At 40.1% G+C, this 23,220-nt stretch overlaps 1 protein-coding gene across 1 annotated transcript; it reads right to left on the reverse strand.

Moving 5' to 3' along the window:
* Positions 1-1,156: 1,156 nt before the first annotated feature.
* Positions 1,157-21,962, reverse strand: olfml3b (olfactomedin-like 3b). The gene is made up of 3 exons (XM_034166838.1): positions 21,797-21,962; positions 10,426-10,711; positions 1,157-2,295 (listed from the first exon to the last, which is right to left on the reverse strand). The coding sequence occupies exons 1-3, from the start codon at positions 21,893-21,895 to the stop codon at positions 1,511-1,513; spliced, it is 1,170 nt and encodes a 389-aa protein (XP_034022729.1). The 5' UTR covers positions 21,896-21,962; the 3' UTR covers positions 1,157-1,510.
* Positions 21,963-23,220: the final 1,258 nt, after the last annotated feature.

Below are 23,220 nucleotides of genomic sequence, written 5' to 3' on the forward strand. Positions count from 1 at the left end.
AAATTCTTGCTCTGGTAGTCTGACTTCTGTCTTGACTCTTGTAGAGAAGAATAAACAGAAGCCACAAAAGCTGGAGTTTTAAACCTAACCAGACCCCTCCTACCCCGGAGAGGCAGACTGCTATAGGCTAGTGACTAAACAAGAGCTCTAATTGGCAACTATTGTGCTCTAGTTAGCACCCTCCAAATGACAGGGCAGCTGTCCCTCCTAATGATGGGATGGAAGTCTCTCCTGATGGCTCCCTTGACGACTCTCCTGATGACGTGAATGACTCATTACCATGAACAAAAGACTGAAACTCCTTTGACCTGAGTACCCCATTGTAAACAGGGGACAAAGCGTGTCTCAGACCCCCTCCCTGGTTAAGGCTGGGTTTCAACTGTTTCACATAGAATGCCTCCTTGACCCCTCTCTCAAACAATTTCTTCTCTCTGGCTAATATTTTAACTTCCTTGTCCTCAAACGTGTGGTTAGTCTCTTTAAGGTGGAGATGAACTACAGATTGAGGTCCACTGGCGCCCTTTCTGCGGTGCTGGTATAGCCTTTTGTGTAACGGTTGCTTAGTCTCACCTATGTAGTGTTCGTTACAGTTTTCCTGACATCTGATAGAATACATTGCGCTGTTTGTAACTAGGGATCCTGTCCTTAGGGTGAACAAATTTCTGTCTCAAGGTGTTAACCGGTTTAAAGTAAACTGGGATTTTGTGCTATCTGAAGATCCTCTGTAGTTTTTCCCCTACTCCTGCTAAATAAGGGAGAGACACCAGAGCAAGAATTTTAGCTGAGGAAGCTTCTGCGATTTGAAGCGAAACGTCCTCGCGTCAAGCAACCCAGTCCAGTCGAAGATTCAAGCTTCTCTACTATGGAAACCACCTGGACAACTGACAGCCTACACAGAAACATTCCAAATAGAGCTGGCTTGGTGGCTTCCCTTGCTAGTCTCCTTCCAGCATGGTCACTGCAAATAGTTCCTGTACAGATGCAATAATATCACCAGTAATGTTGGAACAAATCACACAATGGGAAAAAAAAATGCACGAATAACTACACTACACATTTTTAAGATCTGGGAAAACATTAAGTTCATTTGGAGCTCTGTTAGGTGCACTACTGGTACCCGTGTACTACTTTTCATCTACTTTTGCTACTTTTTTTGTTCATTTGACATAATGATCACAGTTGAATAGAACACTCAGAACTGTGACTGGTAACAATGTTTTAATATGACAGGTTGTAAAAAAGTGAAAGAACAACCAAAAAAAAACCCACTCAGTGTAACTTCATGTTGGAGAAACTTTGTGAACTTAAAAGGACAGATCACAGGTAAGTACAGCAACTGTATTCAGTTCTTTTCAGACACACAATTGTGATAGCGGATGTGCAGTGTACTCTGATGAGGAACGTGGTTTTCATGGTCATAACACTTGTGCTTTTGGGACTTTGAGAAAATTTAAGGAGCATTGAGTGGATTTTGGTATTTCTGTGGTTTTGGTAGAAGGTATTAACTTGCTCAAATTTCCAATTTCTTTTTCATGACAAGTTTGTAGAGGATCTGGTAACCGTCATCCCAGGCATAGACAAGCTGCTCCTGTGGGTTGTACTTCAGACTAGAGTGGGTCCCATAACGTTTTGGAAAATAAACCAGTGGAGCATCCTCATTTGTCACCATATCATTAACGTCAAATACACACTGGATACGCGAGCGACCTGGCTGATTAGTGTTGTACACTACATACAGTGTGCCACAGATGGCAAAGGCTGCTTCTGCGTTCTCTCGCGGACAGTTTGTGTCCCACATCTGTTCGATATCCAGAGTACTGGCATCCATCTTAGCCAGAGAGATGTGCTGTTCATTTTGTCGTGTGGCATAAATGGCCCACAGGCCTTCCTCGTCTACTGCCAAGTCCATTGCTGTCTCAGGAGTCAGGTCATATACTGGGACGTGATCTTGGACCGGCAACACTACACTGTCTTTCACAAAGTTGTTCTTGATGTCATACTTGACCAACCTTACCTCGTTGTCTTGTTTGATGTAATAAGCATAGTTGTTGTAGACAACATGGCCCATTCCTCTCCAGGCCGATGGCAGCTTCAGTTGGTTGGCCCGAGACAAGCCCGAAGAGCGGGTGAAGTCTTGCACAGAGGCAAACTCATAGATGATGTCATCATCTGTCCCATTAAAAATATAGACCTTTCCAGAGCCACTGCTGGTGTCTTTGGTCCATGTGCCCTTTGGTCCTCCAACACGCTTCAAGATCTTCATTGCTTTTATGCTGGAGATCATGTCTGTGCAGTCTGTAAAGTAATGACAATGGTTAAGTGAAAGGTCAACATATCTCATCTCAAGGCTTCCATACTGTGACACCTTTGACATGTTGTCTTTATTGTAACTCGTAGCTTAAAGCAGATAACCCGTAAGTTGGAGAGGAAATGGCGTCTCACTAATTTAGAAGATCTTCACTTAGCCTGGAAAAAGAGTCTGTTGCTCTCAGTCAGAGCTGCGTGTCGTCAGAGCGAGCTGCAAAAAGTTTGTACCTGAGTTTTCAGAGGTGGTGTTTGTAGTTGCCATCTGCCACGCCGGTGTTTGCCAACCCGGACAGTGGGAATACCACCTCAACCGGCAACTTAGCCCCGCGACTGGACAGCAACAACGTCCGAGGCCCGCCCAACGTGGTGAATTCACTGAGGCCGCGCGCTGCGTCATTAGAGCCACGCGTCACGAGTGCCGCTTCCCCGAGGCCTCGTGCAGCCACCGCGGATCCATCAGAGCGGAAACACCGAGGCCGCGCGGCACCAGCGCAGTGCAGATCCATCCCGGTGACAAACAACGCAGGCTGTTAACATCGGCGATCGACAAGCTGCTCATAAGCCGACCATGGGGCCTAAGAAGGTTCTGACAGCGGAGGAAGGTGACGATATTAAAAAATCTCTGGACTTTCTATCAGAGGAGATTTCTGTTGTGAAGCAGCAACAGAAATCAATTATGGATCTGGTGGAGGAGGTGAAGGCATTACGGCTCCAGAATGCCGAGAAAGACCGGCATCTGGTGCAGCTGGAAAATAGAGTGGCTGAATTGGAGCAGTACACCAGAATTAACGACGTCATCATCACAGGTCTTCACATCAAACCACGGTCCTACGCACAGGCAGTAACAGATGAGAGCGGAGGGGATCCCAGTGAACAGGAGGTCAGCTCTGTGGAAAAACAGGTTGCTGATTTCCTCCTATCTAAAGGTATAGAAATGGATTTAAATAACATTGAAGCGTGCCACCCTCTGCCCCGGAGAAATGACGGTGATAAACGAACCGTCATCATGAGATTCATCAACAGAAAACACAAAACAGCACTGTTAAAACAAGGAAGAAAACTGAAAGGGACAAACGTATTCATCAATGAACATCTCACCAAACGGAATGCCGACATCGCCAGGAAAGCACGCTTCTTGAAGAAACAGGGAAAAATCCAGCACACATGGACTTCAAACTGTAAAATATTCATCAAACTGAACGGATCACCAGAACAAGCAAAAGTCATGGCAATAAGGAACATCGAGGAGCTGGACAAATATGAACAATAGTGTTTCTTAAAGCGAGGATCTGGACAAATATGACCAATAAGGTATGAGGACACAAACACATCACAACACCATGACACAGACCAGAGGAACCTATTCATCTACTACCTATTCATCTACATCTGGAGACAAGAAGGATATAACTCAAAGGATTGCTGATCATGGAAAAGTAGAACTGAGAACATTTAAATACACAGACCACAATGTACTGGACTTGGAGCACGATATAGACCCGGACAATAATTTCTTCTCAAATATCAATGACAGTTGTTGCTATTATACAAATGAACAGTTTAATCGGATCATTAAAACGGATAACAAATTATCAATAATCCATTTCAACAGCAGAAGTCTATATGCAAACTTTAACAACATTAAAGAATATTTAAGTCAGTTTAAAAAAATATTTAACATAATTGCTATATCAGAAACATGGATCAGTGAAGATAAAGGAATGGATTTTGAACTGGATGGATATGAATTTAATTGTGTAAACAGAAAAAATAAGAGTGGAGGAGGAGTGGCTGTGTATGTGGATAAGAACATGGATTATAAAATAGTAGACAATATGACAACTGTGATTGATAACTTATTAGAATGTATAACTATTGAAATATGTGAAGAAAAAAGCAAAAATGTATTAGTCAGCTGTATATATAGAGCACCAGGATCTAGTATTGAAACATTCACTGACTGTATGGGAAAAATGTTCTCAAAAACTAATCAAAAAACTGTGTTCATTTGTGGTGACTTAAATATTGATCTGCTCAATCCAAATAAGCATAAAATAACATGAATTTATCAGTATAATGTACAGTATGAGTTTATATCCAAAAATCACCAGGCCAAGCAGAATTACATCCCATAGTGCCACCTTAATTGATAATATATTCAGCAATGATATTGAGAATAACACTGTGAGTGGATTATTAATCAATGACATTAGTGATCATCTACCAGTTTTCATCGTTTATAATAGAAACCATCGGCGGAATCAGCCAGAGGAGAAAATAAAATACAGGCGAGTGCGGACAGAGGAAAACATGAACACACTAAAGAAGGATTTACAGGAGCAAAACTGGGAAAAGGTATACAGTGAAAGTGATGTTGATAGTGCATATGAAACTTTTTTACAAATATTTACATCATTATATGATAAAAATTGTCCAATTAAACAAGACTACAGAAAACAAAAAATCCAAGATCGACCATGGATGACGAAAGGGTTACGAAATGCATGTAATAAGAAAAATACACTGTATAGAGAATTCATAAAACTAAAGACTAAAGAGGCAGAAAATACATATAAGAAATACAAAAATAGATTAACTAATATTATACGGGTATGTAGGAAGGAATATTATAGTAACATATTATATAATAACAAAAACAATATTAAAGGAATATGGGATATATTAAATAGCATTATCAAAAATGGTAATAAAAAACAGAGTTACCCTCAGTATTTCATTGATAATGATGTCAAGAAGGAAAATAAGGATGAGGTAGTCAACAGTTTTAATAATTTTTTTGTAAATATTGGACCAAGCTTGACAGAAAAAATTCCCGATTCCCAACCTGAGGATTGGGATAATAATCTCATAGAAAGAAATCCCTGTTCAATGTTCCTCACAGCAGTGGATGGAAATGAAATTATAGACATTGTGAATAAATGTAAATATAAAACATCTACCGATTTAAATGAAATTGATATGGTGGTGGTAAAACAGGTCATTGAATGGATTGTAGAACCATTAACATACATCTGTAACTTATCATTTCAAACCGGTAAATTTCCCAATCAAATGAAAATAGCTAAGGTTGTGCCGCTGTATAAGACTGGGGATAGACACCACTTCACAAATTATAGACCTGTTTCTTTGCTTCCACAATTTTCCAAATTATTAGAAAAGTTATTCAATAATAGATTAGACAAATTCATAAATAAACATAAATTACTGATAGTCAATATGGATTCAGAGCACATAGTTCAACATCACTTGCATTAATAGAATCAGTTGAGGAGATTACAAACGCCATAGACCACAAATTACATTCAGTTGGAATATTTATAGACCTTAAAAAGGCTTTTGATACAATTAATCATGACATATTAATCAATAAACTTGAACAGTATGGGATTAGGGGGTTGGTGTTGCACTGGGTGAGAAGCTACTTAAGTAACAGAAAACAGTTTGTGAAGTTGGGGGAATATACATCATCATGCTTGGACAATGCTTGTGGCGTCCCACAGGGGTCAGTATTGGGTCCAAAACTGTTTCTAATTTATATAAATGATATTGTCAATGTTTCCAAAATATTAAAATTAGTATTATTTGCAGATGACACAAGCATTTTTTGTTCAGGGGGGGATTTGCAGGAGTTACTGAGGAGGATCAGTATAGAAATGGGAAAATTGAAAATATGGTTTGACAGAAACAAATTATCATTAAACTTAAGTAAAACAAAATACATGTTATTTGGCTATTGTAATACAGACATACAGGTTCAGTTACAAGTCGAGGGGGTAGATATTGAAAGGGTACATGAAAATAAGTTTCTGGGGGTGATAATAGATGATAAGATAAACTGGAAGACTCATATAAAACATATACAAAGTAAACTCAAGAAGCATTTCAGTTCTAAACAAAGCGAAACATATTCTGGACCACAACTCACTCCGCATTCTTTACTGCTCACTGGTTTTACCATATTTACAGTACTGTGCAGAGGTATGGGGTAATACTTATAAAGGTACAACACAATCACTATCAGTAATGCAGAAAAGAGCTATAAGAATGATTCATAATAGTGGCTATAGAGATCATACAAATCCACTATTTTTACAATCCAAATTCTTAAAATTCACAGACTTGGTTCATTTTCAAACAGTACAAATTGTGTATAAAGCAATAAACAATTTACTTCCAGCAAATATTAAAAATATGTTTTTTAACAGATCAGGGGATTACAGTCTGAGGGGGAAATTTAATTTAAAGCATCAGTGGGCACGAACAACATTAAAAGGTTTCTGTATTTCTGTCTGTGGGGTGAGGATGTGGAACAGATTGGGAGTGGGGCTCAAGCAATGTCCAAGCATGAACCAGTTCAAACAGCGGTACAAAAATATGGTTTTTTCTGGGTATAGGGAGGAGGAAGGGTAATGAGGGTTAGGGTGTTTTTGTTTTTTGCTTCGGCTTGTAAATATATAGTATTTTGTATGTAAGTAGGTATGTGTAGGTGTATATTTATGTTTGTGTATATATATGTGTATATATGTATATGTGTATATATGTGTATGTATATATATATATATATATTGATATCGGTTTAGGTGTGTAGGAATCTATGTGTATATGTGGCAAAGGATATTACTGGTTGTGGGGAAGAAGGGGTAGGGATAAATAAGCTGATGCTTCACCCTACCCCTTTTCGGACATGTTGGGTACACAGTAGGAACTTTTTTGTTGTTGTCTTTACTGATCTATCTTGTAATTGTTGTTGTATCAAATGTTCGAAATAAACAGTTTTCATTCATTCATTCATTCATTCATTCATTCATTTTCATTCATTCATTCATTCATTCTATAAAAAAGCCCTCCGTAAAGCTAGGACATCTTTCTACTCATCACTAATTGAAGAAAATAAGAACAACCCCAGGTTTCTTTTCAGCACTGTAGCCAGGCTGACAAAGAGTCAGAGCTCTATTGAGCTGAGTATTCCATTAACTTTAACTAGTAATGACTTCATGACTTTCTTTCCTAACAAAATTTTAACTATTAGAGAAAAAAAATTACTCATAACCATCCCAAAGACGTATCGTTATCTTTGGCTGCTTTCAGTGATGCCGGTATTTGGTTAGACTCTTTCTCTCCGATTGTTCTGTCTGAGTTATTTTCATTAGTTACTTCATCCAAACCATCAACATGTTTATTAGACCCCATTCCTACCAGGCTGCTCAAGGAAGCCCTACCATTATTTAATGCTTCGATCTTAAATATGATCAATCTATCTTTGTTAGTTGGCTATGTACCACAGGCTTTTAAGGTGGCAGTAATTAAACCATTACTTAAAAAGCCATCACTTGACCCAGCTATCTTAGCTAATTATAGGCCAATCTCCAACCTTCCTTTTCTCTCAAAAATTCTTGAAAGGGTAGTTGTAAAACAGCTAACTGATCATCTGCAGAGGAATGGTCTATTTGAAGAGTTTCAGTCAGGTTTTAGAATTCATCATAGTACAGAAACAGCATTAGTAAAGGTTACAAATGATCTTCTTATGGCCTCGGACAGTGGACTCATCTCTGTGCTTGTTCTGTTAGACCTCAGTGCTGCTTTTGATACTGTTGACCATAAAATTTTATTACAGAGATTAGAGCATGCCATAGGTATTAAAGGCACTGCGCTGCGGTGGTTTGAATCATATTTGTCTAATAGATTACAATTTGTTCATGTAAATGGGGAATCATCTTCACAGACTAAAGTTAATTATGGAGTTCCACAAGGTTCTGTGCTAGGACCAATTTTATTCACTTTATACATGCTTCCCTTAGGTAGTATTATTAGACGGTATTGCTTAAATTTTCATTGTTACGCAGATGATACCCAGCTTTATCTATCCATGAAGCCAGAGGACACACACCAATTAGCTAAACTGCAGGATTGTCTTACAGACAAAGACATGGATGACCTCTAATTTCCTGCTTTTAAACTCAGATAAAACTGAAGTTATTGTACTTGGCCCCACAAATCTTAGAAACATGGTGTCTAACCAGATCCTTACTCTGGATGGCATTACCCTGACCTCTAGTAATACTGTGAGAAATCTTGGAGTCATTTTTGATCAGGATATGTCATTCAAAGCGCATATTAAACAAATATGTAGGACTGCTTTTTTGCATTTACGCAATATCTCTAAAATCAGAAAGGTCTTGTCTCAGAGTGATGCTGAAAAACTAATTCATGCATTTATTTCCTCTAGGCTGGACTATTGTAATTCATTATTATCAGGTTGTCCTAAAAGTTCCCTAAAAAGCCTTCAGTTAATTCAAAATGCTGCAGCTAGAGTACTGAGGGGGACTAGAAGGAGAGAGCATATCTCACCCATATTGGCCTCTCTTCATTGGCTTCCTGTTAATTCTAGAATAGAATTTAAAATTCTTCTTCTTACTTATAAGGTTTTGAATAATCAGGTCCCATCTTATCTTAGGGACCTCATTAGTACCATATCACCCCAATAGAGCGCTTCGCTCTCAGACTGCAGGCTTACTTGTAGTTCCTAGGGTTTGTAAGAGTAGAATGGGAGGCAGAGCCTTCAGCTTTCAGGCTCCTCTCCTGTGGAACCAGCTCCCAATTCAGATCAGGGAGACAGACACCCTCTCTACTTTTAAGATTAGGCTTAAAACTTTCCTTTTTGCTAAAGCTTATAGTTAGGGCTGGATCAGGTGACCCTGAACCATCCCTTAGTTATGCTGCTATAGACGTAGACTGCTGGGGGGTTCCCATGATGCACTGTTTCTTTCTCTTTTTGCTCTGTATGCACCACTCTGCATTTAATCATTAGTGATCGATCTCTGCTCCCCTCCACAGCATGTCTTTTTCCTGGTTCTCTCCCTCAGCCCCAACCAGTCCCAGCAGAAGACTGCCCCTCCCTGAGCCTGGTTCTGCTGGAGGTTTCTTCCTGTTAAAAGGGAGTTTTTCCTTCCCACTGTAGCCAAGTGCTTGCTCACAGGGGGTCGTTTTGACCGTTGGGGTTTTACATAATTATTGTATGGCCTTGCCTTACAATATAAAGCGCCTTGGGGCAACTGTTTGTTGTGATTTGGCGCTATATAAAAAAATTGATTGATTGATTGATTGTATGTGGAACAGGGAGTTTAGCTTTCTGTGAACAGGCTGAAGTCATACAGGTTACTTTTTGTTTCAGTAAGGTTGTGGTTAAGATTACAGTAACTTTCTAACAAAATATCAAATCCATTATGTGGATGCTTCAGAACATTTCATCATGATACTGTGTAACAAAAATAAAAAGCTTAAACACATGGTACATTGCACGGGTAGTGTAGTGGTGAAGAAATGTGCTTAAATAAAGGACATTTCTGCCATATAATCATTCCCTGTGATGGACTGGTGGCCTGTCCAGTGTATGCCACATCTCTTGCCCCATGACAGCTGGGATAGACTCCAGCTCCTCCATGAATATAATCATTCCCTTCTAGCTCTCTCTCTGTCTGGATTCTGGCTCCCTCTTGTGTCCTCTGTCTGCATTTAGCCTACCTCGTGTGTTCAATCTGCCTATTTGTCACAAGTGCTTCCAGTTGCCATCTTCAGTCGTAGTATATTAGCGTTTTGCTTCTTTACATTCTTTGCTGGATCATTAAGGGTGGCATTTTGGACTGTTTAATTAGTATGCTAACATCCCGTTACCAAACTTGACTGTTTTTGGACAACCCCATGTTGCCTCCCTCTGACAGACTGTCACCTGTTATCATTTAGCCTGTCACATCACTTTTTTTTTTATCCTGAAGATATCATGTTTTCATTCAACTGAAGAACTCACACCTGAGTACTCACCCGGATACAAATGATAGGCCATTTGTTTGGTTTATCATGTCAAAGAAATTGTTCAAGTTTTGAGAATGGATTGATTTTACAGTTAAATTCTAAAACATAATTCCTGTATTATAATTTGAAATGGATCAAAGAAAGGAAATTCCTGCATGACATTATATTTGGTGTTCAAAAGCAAAATAATAGCTTCAGATTCATCTTAATTTAAACACAGAGCAGAACCTTGTCAAAATGAACATTTGACCTTCAGGAGGTGGACTTTAAATAGAGTGAAAATGTCACCTGAGAGCTTTGAATACTTGGCCTTCTGCTTCTCCTGCACCAGAGTCACCTGCTGTTCTATCAGCTTGTCGTCCACGTCCACACATGGCTGAGCGCCATTCTGGGTTTCCAGGTAGTCCAGCTCACGCTCCACACGGTCCACCCTCGACCCCACGCCGTCCAGACTCATTCGCAGTGTCTCTTTCTCTTTGTCCAGGTTCTCCAGCTGTGACACCATCTGTTGTTTCAGCTCCCGCAGCTCTGAGGCGTAGCGGGTGGTCTGTTCATGCCACAGAGTGATCCGGTCCTGTTGTCAAAGAATGTAACAAAGGATTACCAGTTGTCATGCCTGGATTTGGACACTGAAAGTAAGCATGTCCACTTTGGATGCTGCAACAGAAACAGATTGATTAAAGAACAAACAATGAAAACAGTGTTTCATTAAAAATCTCTAGACTAAATTAAAAACCTATAATATTCTGTTCAACAAACAGAAAGACTGAAAGCCATAACAAAATGAAAGTCAACAACCAGGTTTAGCCCACGTGTGGCAAGCAGACACCTGACAGGCTGCGCCAACCATTAATCATCCCACGTATATTCTTCCTCTCACATACACACACACATTGTCAGATATTCGTCATATTCTCCCTCCTACATACATACTTTGTAAAAACTTTCCAAGTCAGTTTTCTCCAACTCCTCACAGTTCATGTTACCCATCACTACATGTGTTAAGTCAATTAGGAAGTCTGCTTCAATTCCACATGTACTTATTTGAAAATAATACTTTCAAGAATGTTTTATTCACAATCTCAGATTTTCAATGTGTCAAATGTTTGCATGCACCAAAATGACTGTCATGGAAGAAACCAGAAGTGTATTTAAAAATTTTCAAAGCTCCTGAATGACTAAACTGCCATAATTTGGGGTTAACTGGAGCACATTTGGCTGTATGTAAACAGCTCCCTGGAGAACCAGTGCCTTCTGGTGTTTCAGAACAGGAAGATAATATATATATATATATATATATATATATATATATAAAGACTGTGGCTGCCCACTGCTCCTAGTGGTTGGATTGTGTCTAACTGTAATTTGGATGGGTTAAATGCAGAGAACAAATATATATATATATATATATATATATATATATATATATATATATATATATATATATATATATATATATATACACTCAACAAAAATATAAACGCAACACTTTTGGTTTTGCTCCCATTTTGTATGAGATGAACTCAAAGATCTAAAACTTTTTCCACATACACAATATCACCATTTCCCTCAAATATTGTTCACAAACCAGTCTAAATCTGTGATAGTGAGCACTTCTCCTTTGCTGAGATAATCCATCCCACCTCACAGGTGTGCCATATCAGGATGCTGATTAGACACCATGATTAGTGCACAGGTGTGCCTTAGACTGCCCACAATAAAAGGCCACTCTGAAAGGTGCAGTTTTATCACACAGCACAATGCCACAGATGTCGCAAGATTTGAGGGAACATGCAGTTGGCATGCTGACAGCAGGAATGTCAACCAGAGCTGTTGCTCGTGTATTGAATGTTCATGTCTCTACCATAAGCCGTCTCCAAAGTCGTTTCAGAGAATTTGGCAGTACATCCAACCAGCCTCACAACCGCAGACCACGTGTAACCACACCAGCCCAGGACCTCCACATCCAGCATGTTTACCTCCAAGATCGTCTGAGACCAGCCACTCGGACAGCTGCTGAAACAATCGGTTTGCATAACCAAAGAATTTCTGCACAAACTGTCAGAAACCGTCTCAGGGAAGCTCATCTGCATGCTCGTCGTCCTCATCGGGGTCTCGACCTGACTCCAGTTCGTCGTCGTAACCGACTTGAGTGGGCAAATGCTCACATTCGCTGGTGTTTGGCATGTTGGAGAGGTGTTCTCTTCACGGATGATGCGAAGGAGATGTGTTGCACTGCATGAGGCAAATGGTGGTCACACCAGATACTGACTGGTATCCCCCCCCAATAAAACAAAACTGCACCTTTCCGAGTGGCCTTTTATTGTGGGCAGTCTAAGGCACACCTGTGCACTAATCATGGTGTCTAATCAGCATCCTGATATGGCACACCTGTGAGGTGGGATGGATTATCTCAGCAACGGAGAAGTGCTCACTATCACAGATTTAGACTGGTTTGTGAACAATATTTGAGGGAAATGGTGATATTGTGTATGTGGAAAAAGTTTTAGATCTTTGAGTTCATCTCATACAAAATAGGAGCAAAACCAAAAGTGTTGCATTTATATTTTTGTTGAGTATATATATATATGTGTGTGTGTGTGTGTGTGTGTGTCAGTGGTGGGCACAGATAACCAAAAAATTAACTTCGATAACAGATAATTAAAAATAAAATGATAAACCACGATAACCGATAAATTCCAATATTGTCTCTGATACATTTGCAACTACTAATAAACTGAATTTGAGTTTTAACACCACAATGGCTTCTAGTAGTATTAAAAGTAACAACAGACCCATACGAGGCCTCACTTATGTCTTTGAACATCCTGCCCACTGCTGGAAGCTCTTGTTTACTACACAGCTTCCAGTACAGAAGCACCCTGAGAGCAGCCATAATGCCAGCTCTCTACCAATCATAACGCTGCGGTCGGGCGGAGGTCTTGGAAAATAAAGTCATGCTGACTTATGGTTTTGATTTATAAATAACATTAATACCGATAGAATAACTCCATTAATGTCAATTCTGTCATTTGTACAAAGTTAAAATATAACATATATCTTTTAATGTTGAATATTGCACTAATTCTGAGGTTTTGCAACAAACAGACAGATCGAAAAAGATTCTGGGTAAAAATGCCTCGGCTAAACACTGATTGGTTCAGTCATTCATTATGTAAACCAACACGTTAATGTGATGTGTGTCATGTGTTGGTGTTTACAGATAAATGTGCTTTTGTAAAATATTCCATTTTTTATTTGTAAAAACAGGCATTTTTATGGAGCCCTGGAAGTGTCATCGCAAAATATTTTGCATGTGGAGAGAATGTGTGCTCATTTTTTTTCACTTTTATAAAACTTCAGACATGACAGTAATTTTAAATAACTTGTCCAAAATTAGTTTGGTTAAAATTTGAACCATAAGTTAAAAATGTATGCCTCTGGATGACTTAGGTGATATTGCCAGCGTATCAGTATGGTGTTAAAGGAAGTGATTTTTTTTTTGTGTGTGTGTGACCAGTTCTCCTTTATCTCCAGAGGATAGAGCAGTTTCTTATAGAAGAAGCTCTTTTCTGTTTGCAGAGTAGAACTATACATCTACTTGTATTACAAAACTTTTAACAGGTAGGTGCTGAACTGATTTAAAATTTTAAAAATGTTTGTTGCTGTTCAGGTTTGTTTACTTTGTTTATCAGTCTAAAAGTTATCGGACAAAAATTTATCGGAAGATAATTGGTCCGATAATGGCTTTTAAAGTTATCTAAAAAGATAATCTGATAATGGAAACGGTATCTTCAATAATTATGTTATCAGATTATCGGAACTGTGCCCACCACTGTACATACGATGACAATTAAGGCTGTATTCTATTCTAGTCTAGTAGCCACCCATACCATGAGCAACTGTATAGTCTTTTATATAAAAATAAAATAAGTTTGGGATCACACAGACTCTCCATCATTGAGGGCGGAGGCACAAATTAATGACTAGAGATTTATTAACATCTGTTGTAAAGGCCTAACAGAACTTCAGGATCACAATTAAAGAATTGATGATGGATTTGAAGGCATTAGATAGGAATGTGACATCACCCATCTTTATTGGAGCGGATTTGAAGGCATTAGATAGGAATGTGACATCACCCATCTTTAATGGAGCATTCCATCAACATGGCCTTTAGCACCCTCACCACAGACTATCTATAGTGCACCTGGAAAGTATTCACAGAGCTTCACTTTTAAAACATATAGTTATGTTACAGCTTTATTCCAAAATGGAGTAAATTATTTTTTTCCATTAAAATTCTACTCACAACACCGCATAATGGCAACTTGAAAAAAAGTTTTTGTTTTTTGAAATTTTTGCAAATTTATTAAAAAAAAAAACCAAAAAACAAACAAACAAAGAAATCACATGTACTGTACATAAGTATTCAACTGCTTTGCTCAATATTTTGTTGATGCACCTTTGGCAGCAATTACAGCCTCAAGTCTTCTTGAATATGATGCCACAAGCTTTGTGCACCTATCTTTGGGCAGTTTTGCCCATTCCTCTATGTAGCACCTCTCAAGCTCCTTCAGGTTGGATGGGGAGCGTTGGTGCACAGCCATTTTCAGATCTCTCCAGAGATGTCCAATCGGATTCAGGTCTGGTTTCTGGTTGGGCCACCCAAGGACATTCACAGAGTTGTCCTGGAGCCACTCCTTTGATATCTTGGCTGTGTGTTTAGGGTCTTTGTCCTGTTGAAAGATGAACATTCACCCCAGTCTGAGGTCAAGAGTGCTCTGGAGCAGGTTTTCATTCAGGATGTCTCTGTACATTGTTGCATTCATCTTTTCCTCAACCTGACTAGTCTCCCAGTTCCTGTTGCTGAAAAATATCCCCACAGTATGATGCTGCCACCACCATGCTTCAGTGGAGGGATGGTGCCTGGTTTCCTCCAAACATGACACCTGCATTCACGCAAAAGAGTTCAATCTTTGTCTCATCAGACCAGAGAATTTTCTTTCTCATGGTCTGAGAGTCCTTCAGGTGCCTTTTGGCAAACTCCAGGTGGGCTGCCATGTGCCTTTTACTAAGGAGTGGCTGCTGTCTGGCCACTCTACCATACAGGCCTGATTGGTGGATTGCTGTAGAGATGGTTGTCCTTCTGGAAGGTACTCCTCTCTCCACAGAGGAATGCTGGACCTCTGACAGAGTGAACATTGGGTTCTTGTTCACCTGTGACTGAGGCCCTTCTCCCCCGATTGCTCAGTTTAGATGGGCGGCCAGCTCAAGGAAGAGTCCTGGTGGATCAGAACTTCTTCCATTTAAGGATGATGGAGGCCACTGTGCTCATTGGGACCTTCAAAGCAGCAGAAATGTTTCTGTTTCCTTCCCCATATTTGTGCCTCGAGACAATCCTGTCTCGGAGGTCTACAGACATTTCCTTTGACTTCATGCCTGTTTTGTGCTCTGACCTCCACTGTCAACTGTGGAACATATATGTAAACAGGTGTGTGTCTTTCCAAATCATGTCCAATCAACTGAATTTACCCCAGGTGGATTCCAATTAAGCTGTAGAAACATCTCAAGGATGATCAGTGGAAACAGGATGCACCTGAGCTCAATTTTGAGCTTCATGGCAAAGGCTGTGTACATGTGATTTCTTAGTGTTTTTTGTTTTTTTTTCATTTTTATTTTTAATGAATTTGCAAAAATCTAAAAAAAAAATTCACATTGTCATTATGGGGTATAGGTGTGCAGAATTTTGAGGAAGAAAAATGAATTTCATCCATTTTGGAAAAAAGGCTGTAACATAACAAAACGTGGAAAAAATGAAGCGCTGTGAATCCTTTCCAGGTGCATTGTATCAATTCGTAAGCTACACTAAAAAGCTCGACAAAGGTTTGCTGTTCATAATCAGGACAGAGGCGCTGTCTTTTTATGTACTAGTTTGTATAGTTGCTTTTGGTGTAATCAATCTTTTAGAGATGGCTCAGAGAAGAAACTGGATATTTAACTGGTCCAGAAAAACTGGACTTGTGGAGGTCTGGAAGCCTTGGCTTCATTCATTTAGAATTTTTTCTCCTGCTCTTAATCACAAGAAGGCACTGGTTATTCAGTTTGGCCAAAGGTTTCCCCAGTTAACCCCTAAATTCATCAGTCATTGAGAGTCTTCTAAAAGTGATCCCATCAATTTCTTTTTAAAGAGGTTTTCATCTTCATGTATGTAAACCTCTGACCCACAGAAAATGTGATACTGTGAAGAAACACTGAAATGTATTATTTTAAAATACAGTCATATGCAAATATTTGGGCACCCCTGATAATTTTCATGATTTTCCTTTATAAATCATTGGTTGTCTGGATCAGAAATTTCAGTTAAATATATCATATAGCAGACAAACACATTGATATTTGAGAAGTGAAATGAAGTTTCTATTATTTACAAAAAATGTGCAGTAATTATTTAAACAAAATTAGGCAGGTGCATAAATTTGGGCACTCTTGTCATTTTATTGATCCTTACACAGGTGAATCCAATCATGAGAAAGGGTATTTAAGGTGGCCATTTGCAAATGTTTTCCCTCTTTGCATCTCTTCTAATGAGTGGCAACATGGGAGCCTCTAAACAACTCTCAAATGACCTGAAAACAAAGATTGTTCAACATCATGGTTTAGGGGAAGGATACAAAAAGCTATCTTAAGGGGCTTTCACAGTGGCGTATTCGTAGAGTTGCTCATTACAGCCTAGATGATACGCTGTAATGAGCAGCTCTCCGCCCACTTCACGAGGAGTTTTTTCTCAGTACGTAGCAGTATGTTGAGGGCTACACGCGTAGGACGGAAGAAATTAAACCTGTTTAATTTTCTTCGGCATACAGCACAGCATGGAGCCTTCACGCGAGTCCACACAGCGCCGTGCTACTGTCCGCTATTGTGAGCCTGCCCATGCTTCAACACGGTACTGTGCGCCACTTCACATCTCCCTGTTGTTCTTCTGGAGCTATAAATACTGCAAGATCATTGCTTCACTTGATCATACTGGACTAATTATATATGAGGACTGTTTCACTGTGTCGCATCGTTTCATAAAAGCGCTCGCTCGCGCGCTCTCTCTCTGTCAGAGAGAGAGAGAGAGAGAGAGAGAGGGGGGTTTTATTTTGAGGAGTTAAACCCGCTCTCTCTCCTCTATCAGACTCTTTAAAATAAAATAAAATAAAACCGCACTCTCGCGCGCGCGCTCTCCCTCTCTCTCTCTCTCTGTGTGTGTCTAATCAGAGCTGCGACTCTTTAAAATAAACGCGCTACATGTCGGTGCGCTCATCAAATGCCCTGATCGATCAGTCTGATCAAAGCTGAAAAGAGCTGTGACTCTAAAATGAACGCGCACTCGCTGCATAAAAAAAAAGAAATAATAATAATAATGTTAAATGACTCTGTTTTTGAGCCGCACCACACCATGCAGTAGAGAACAGAGCGCACTTCCACAGAGGCAGAAAACAGCACTGAAACTGGTGCAGCATGGCACACCCGACTGTGTGCACACATTAAAACGCGAACACACGCAGCTGCAAGTATGAACAAACACTGTTAAAGGCTGAGTATGCGCGTATTTCGGCCGTATTTAAATGAAACACAACGCTGCAATGAACAGCTCTACGAATACGCCACTGTGAAAGCCCCTTTAGAGATTTCAGCTGTCAGTTTCCACTGTGAGGGACATAGTGAGGAAATGGAAGACCGCAGGCACAGTAATAGTTAAGGCCCAAAGTGGCAGGCCAACAAAAATCTCAGATAAGCTGAAGCGAAGGATGGTGAGAACAGTCATAGTCAACCCACAGACCTGCTCCAAAGGCCTACAACATCATCTTGCTGCAGATTGTGTCTCTGTGCATCGTTCAACTATACAGCGCACTCTTCACAAGATATCATAATGCAGAGGAACCCTTTTCTGCGTACATGCCACAAACAGAGTCACTTGAGGTACGCTAAAGCACATTCGGAAAAGCCAGCTTCATTTTGGAATAAGGTTTCTTGGACTGTTGAAACTAAAACTGAGTTATTTGGACATAACAAGGGATGGTATGTATGGCTTTAAAAGAACACAGCATTCCAAGAAAAACTCTTGCTACCTCCAGTAAAATGTGGAGGTGGTTCCATCATGCTGTGTGGCTGTGTGGCCAGTGCAGGTACTGGGAATCTTGTTAAAGTTGAGGGTCACATGGACTCCAGTCAATATCACCAGATTGTTGAGAACAATGTTCAAGTTGAAGTTGCGCAGGGGCTGGATCTTTCAACAAGACAACAACCCTAAACACTGCTCAAAATCTACTAAGGCATTCATGCAGAAGAACACAAGTACAACATTCTGGAATGGCCATCTCAGTCCCCAGACATTAATATTATTGAAAATCTGTGGTGTGATTTTAAGTGGGCTGTCCATGCTCGGAAACCTGTGATGTTTTGTAAAGAATGGTCCAACTACCTTCAACCAGAATCCAGACTGTCATTGGAAGCTATAGGAAGCATTTAGAGGCTGTTATTGCTCCAAAAGGAGGATCTACTAAATATTGATGTATTTGTTTTTTTTGGGGGGCGGGGGGGGGGGGGGTGCCCAAATTTATGCACCTGCCTAATTTTGTTTAAAGAATTATTGCACACTTTCTGTACATCCTATAAACCTCATTTCACTTCTCTAATATCACTGTGTTTGTCTGCTATATGATATATTTAACTGAAATTGCTGATCCAAACAACCAATGATTTATAAAGGAAAATCACAGAAATCAGTGGTGCCAAAACTTTTACATACAACTGTGGGTGTGTGTATATATACACTCAACAAAAATATAAACGCAACACTTTTGGTTTTGCTCCCATTTTGTATGAGATGAACTCAAAGATCTAAAACTTTTTCCACATACACAATATCACCATTTCCCTCAAATATTGTTCACAAACCAGTCTAAATCTGTGATAGTGAGCACTTCTCCTTTGCTGAGATAATCCATCCCACCTCACAGGTGTGCCATATCAAGATGCTGATTAGATACCATGATTAGTGCACAGGTGTGCCTTAGACTGCCCACAATAAAAGGCCACTCTGAAAGGTGCAGTTTTATCACACAGCACAATGCCACAGATGTCGCAAGATTTGAGGGAGCGTGCAATTGGCATGCTGACAGCAGGAATGTCAACCAGAGCTGTTGCTCGTGTATTGAATGTTCATTTCTCTACCATAAGCCGTCTCCAAAGGCGTTTCAGAGAATTTGGCAGTACATCCAACCAGCCTCACAACCGCAGACCACGTGTAACCACACCAGCCCAGGACCTCCACATCCAGCATGTTCACCTCCAAGATCGTCTGAGACCAGCCACTCGGACAGCTGCTGGAACAATCGGTTTGCATAACCAAAGAATTTCTGCATAAACTGTCAGAAACCGTCTCAGGGAAGCTCATCTGCATGCTCGTCGTCCTCATCGGGATCTCGACCTGACTCCAGTTCGTCGTCGTAACCGACTTGAGTGGGCAAATGCTCACATTCGCTGGTGTTTGGCACGTTGGAGAGGTGTTCTCTTCATGGATGATTGTGAAGGAGATGTGTTGCACTGCATGAGGCAAATGGTGGTCACACCAGATACTGACTGGTATCCCCCCCCCAATAAAACAAAACTGCACCTTTCAGAGTGGCCTTTTATTGTGGGCAGTCTAAGGCACACCTGTGCACTAATCATGGTGTCTAATCAGAATCTTGATATGGCACACCTGTGAGGTGGGATGGATTATCTCAGCAAAGGAGAAGTGCTCACTATCACAGATTTAGACTGGTTTGTGAACAATATTTGAGGGAAATGGTGATATTGTGTATGTGGAAAAAGTTTTATGAGTTCATTTCATACAAAATAGGAGCAAAACCAAAAGTGTTGCGTTTATATTTTTGTTGAGTATATATATGAGGGACTCAGAGTAGAGCCGCTGCTTCTTTGCATCGAAAGGGGTCAGTTGAGGTGGTTTGGGCATCTGTTCAAGATGCCCCCTGATCATCTAACTAGGGAGGTCTTTCAGACATGACCAACTGGGAAGAAGCCCCAGGGAAGACCTAGGACATGCTCGAGGGATTATATTTCCCAGCTGGCTTGAGAACGCTTCGGGATCCTCCAGGAAGAGTTACAGGACTTGGTCGAGGATAAGGAAGTGTGGGATGAGCTACTTACTCTGCTACCACTGTGACCGAGATCTGGCTAAGCATCAGAAAATGAATGATTGAGGATGAGCTTTATATGGAAATAAAGTAGACGTGTGCACATGGGGCTGCATGGTGACTTAGTGGTTAGCACTGTTGCCCCACAGCGAGAAGGTCTTGGGATTGATTCCCACCTGTGGTTTTTCCTGTGTGGAGTTTGTATGTTCTCCCTGTGTTTGCGTGGGTTCCCTCCGGGTGCTCTGGCTTCCTCCCACATCCAAAGACATGGAGGTTAGGTGAAGTGGTAACTTTAAATTGTCTGTAGGTGTGCATGTGGATGTGAATGTTTGTTTGTCTATATGTGGCCCTGCAGCAGACTGGCATTCTGTCCAGGGTGTACCCCACCTCACGCCCTATATCTACTGGGATAGGCTCCAGCCCCCCATGACCCTTAACTGAAGTAAGCAGGTATAGAAGATGGATGGATGCGTGTATTTACAAGAAAGAAGTGTAGTTTGCACAGCCCTTTATAATGTAGCGGGATGAAAGTCCCGGGTCCCAATTGATAAGACGTTCCCGCTAGCTTGGCTAACGGGGAGTTCCCCTTTGGCTGACCTGGTAGAGGAACGGTCTTTTGGTGCGAGCCGCGTGGGTTTCGATCCCCCACCGTCGTCCCGGCCACGAAGGTCCTGCTGCTTCAATAACATCAAGTGTCCTGCAAACCTCTCAATTGCTGCTTTCTAACAGACCCTGACCTTCACATGGGGGACCCTGAATAAATGAATAAATGATTGGATCTGTAAAGCACAATAACACACCGTGATACAGAAAGATTATGTGGATATTTATGTAATAAATTGTGTTTCCATGATTACAGATTGAGAACAAAAGGGAGGACAGTATGCTTTTAAACAAAATGCTCTCGATTAAAAAATGATTAAGAATACTGGAATAATAAGATCATTGTGAGTTTTTTTATTACTGACAATTTCTGAGAAAGATGTTACTTCAGATACAGTTATTATAACATTGATTAAAACACTAAGTGTTGATTGATCACAAAAAAAACAAGCATCAACATGTACAGAAATATATATATATATATATATATATATATATATATATATATATACACACACACACACATAGTGGTTTGTTTTAGCAAAAGAGTTTTATTTGGTAATCATGACGTTTCTGTTATGTAAGAAACCAGATAACTTCTAAACACTGAGGTGTCACAATTTAATGCTGTAATTTTGCACAAACCATTTTTTTTTTTTTTTTTTTGCCATTAAAGTATTGGAATTTTGATGCACTGTGGAACTAGTCAGACTGTATAGATTTAACTCTCTACCGAGGGAAGAGGGTCACTGGATTTTCCAGCATTTTCCCCACATCTGCATTCCATTGGCTGTGTCCTGTTCCTGGAAGTTTCCTGTCAGACTGACTCCAGAGCCCAGGGTTTGGCAGGGAGGTAAAGAAAGTCTTACCTCAATCGCGAGGAGCCTCCTCTCCAAGTAGTCGATCAGTGCTTGGTGCTGAGCCGTGGCGAGGCAGGCCAAAGCAACTAACACCACGAGTCGCCTCATTTTGTGTCTGTCTTCTCTGTCCGCTTAGCTCCTGCAAAGTTTAACTGAGAGGATCTGGAGGAGCCAGCAGGTCCCCAGAGGTGGGCTGGAATGTTTCACTGAGCTCCCTGGGAGGAGCCAAAAAATGATGTGGATGCAACAATACACTCTCAGACACACATACAGGCTTCTTTTTCCCTTTTTTATTTTTAACTGTAACTGTCTGAAAAGATGAGAAAAAAGACTAAATATATTTATGACTTTAATGGAGGATGTGGCAGTGAATCTCAGTGCAGGAGGAGGAAACTACAGTAAGCATCAGCAGTCAGTAAACCACAACATGAAACCCTAAAGACATGACCAGGAGATTCAAAAGGTCATATTGTGGAATGAATATATATATATATATATATATATATATATATATATATATATATATATATATATATATATATATATATACATATATAGCCTGCTGTTTTTTTTTTTGGTCCCTTAACCGATCAATGTGCACCAGGAGACACATACATTTTAACACTATAAGAAGCATTATGAAAAGTTCTCCCGAAATACAGTTTATCATAGGCTTATCAAAAGTATGATCTACTGACAGTAGATCACATTACTTTTTAGACATAATAAGCCGTCATTTCATTCAGCCTTGTTACTTAAATTTAGAAATAGAAGTTATATAAAAATATTTGTTATACAAATACTGTAGGCTATACTATAAATAATATATCATTACTTGTGTGATACAATTCATCATATAAAGCAAGAAATGAATGGATGACTGGACCAATGACTGGATACAAAGGTTGAACTTTTGAAACTGCAACACACAAAAAGGCCACAAGATGGAGACAGTTGTCTATCTCACTACACGCTACAAGTAACATCAAGGATGTTGATGTTGATGTTGTATGGGCCTCTACTGGTGGTTGGCTCTCACTGCGGTATTGTATCACTTCCTGTTCCGGAGCACAGCGGTGTTTTGCTGTATCTGTTAGCTCTTTAATCTGCGCAGTTAGATTGATCTAGTTAACTAGATAACGATTTGTTTCACAGTGTAATCTTCACGTGCCTTAACTAAAGCACTCCTTCTGCTGAATCACCTCTAAATTATTTACACATTATTCACTTTGTGTTTTTAGGAATCTGCTAGCTTAGCGCAGCTACTAGCTCTTAGCAGGTTTAGCATGGCGGCTTCTCCTGTCTCTCCCGCACTTTTCTGCTCTGGGTGTGAAATGTTTAGTTATTCCCTGGTCTCCTTTAGCAGTAATGGTACTTGTAATAAGTGTAGCTTATTCGTAGCTTTGGAGGCCAGGCTGGGCGAATTGGAGACT

This window comes from Thalassophryne amazonica, chromosome 3 (assembly GCF_902500255.1).
Source record: "Thalassophryne amazonica chromosome 3, fThaAma1.1, whole genome shotgun sequence".
Taxonomy (NCBI): domain Eukaryota; kingdom Metazoa; phylum Chordata; class Actinopteri; order Batrachoidiformes; family Batrachoididae; genus Thalassophryne; species Thalassophryne amazonica.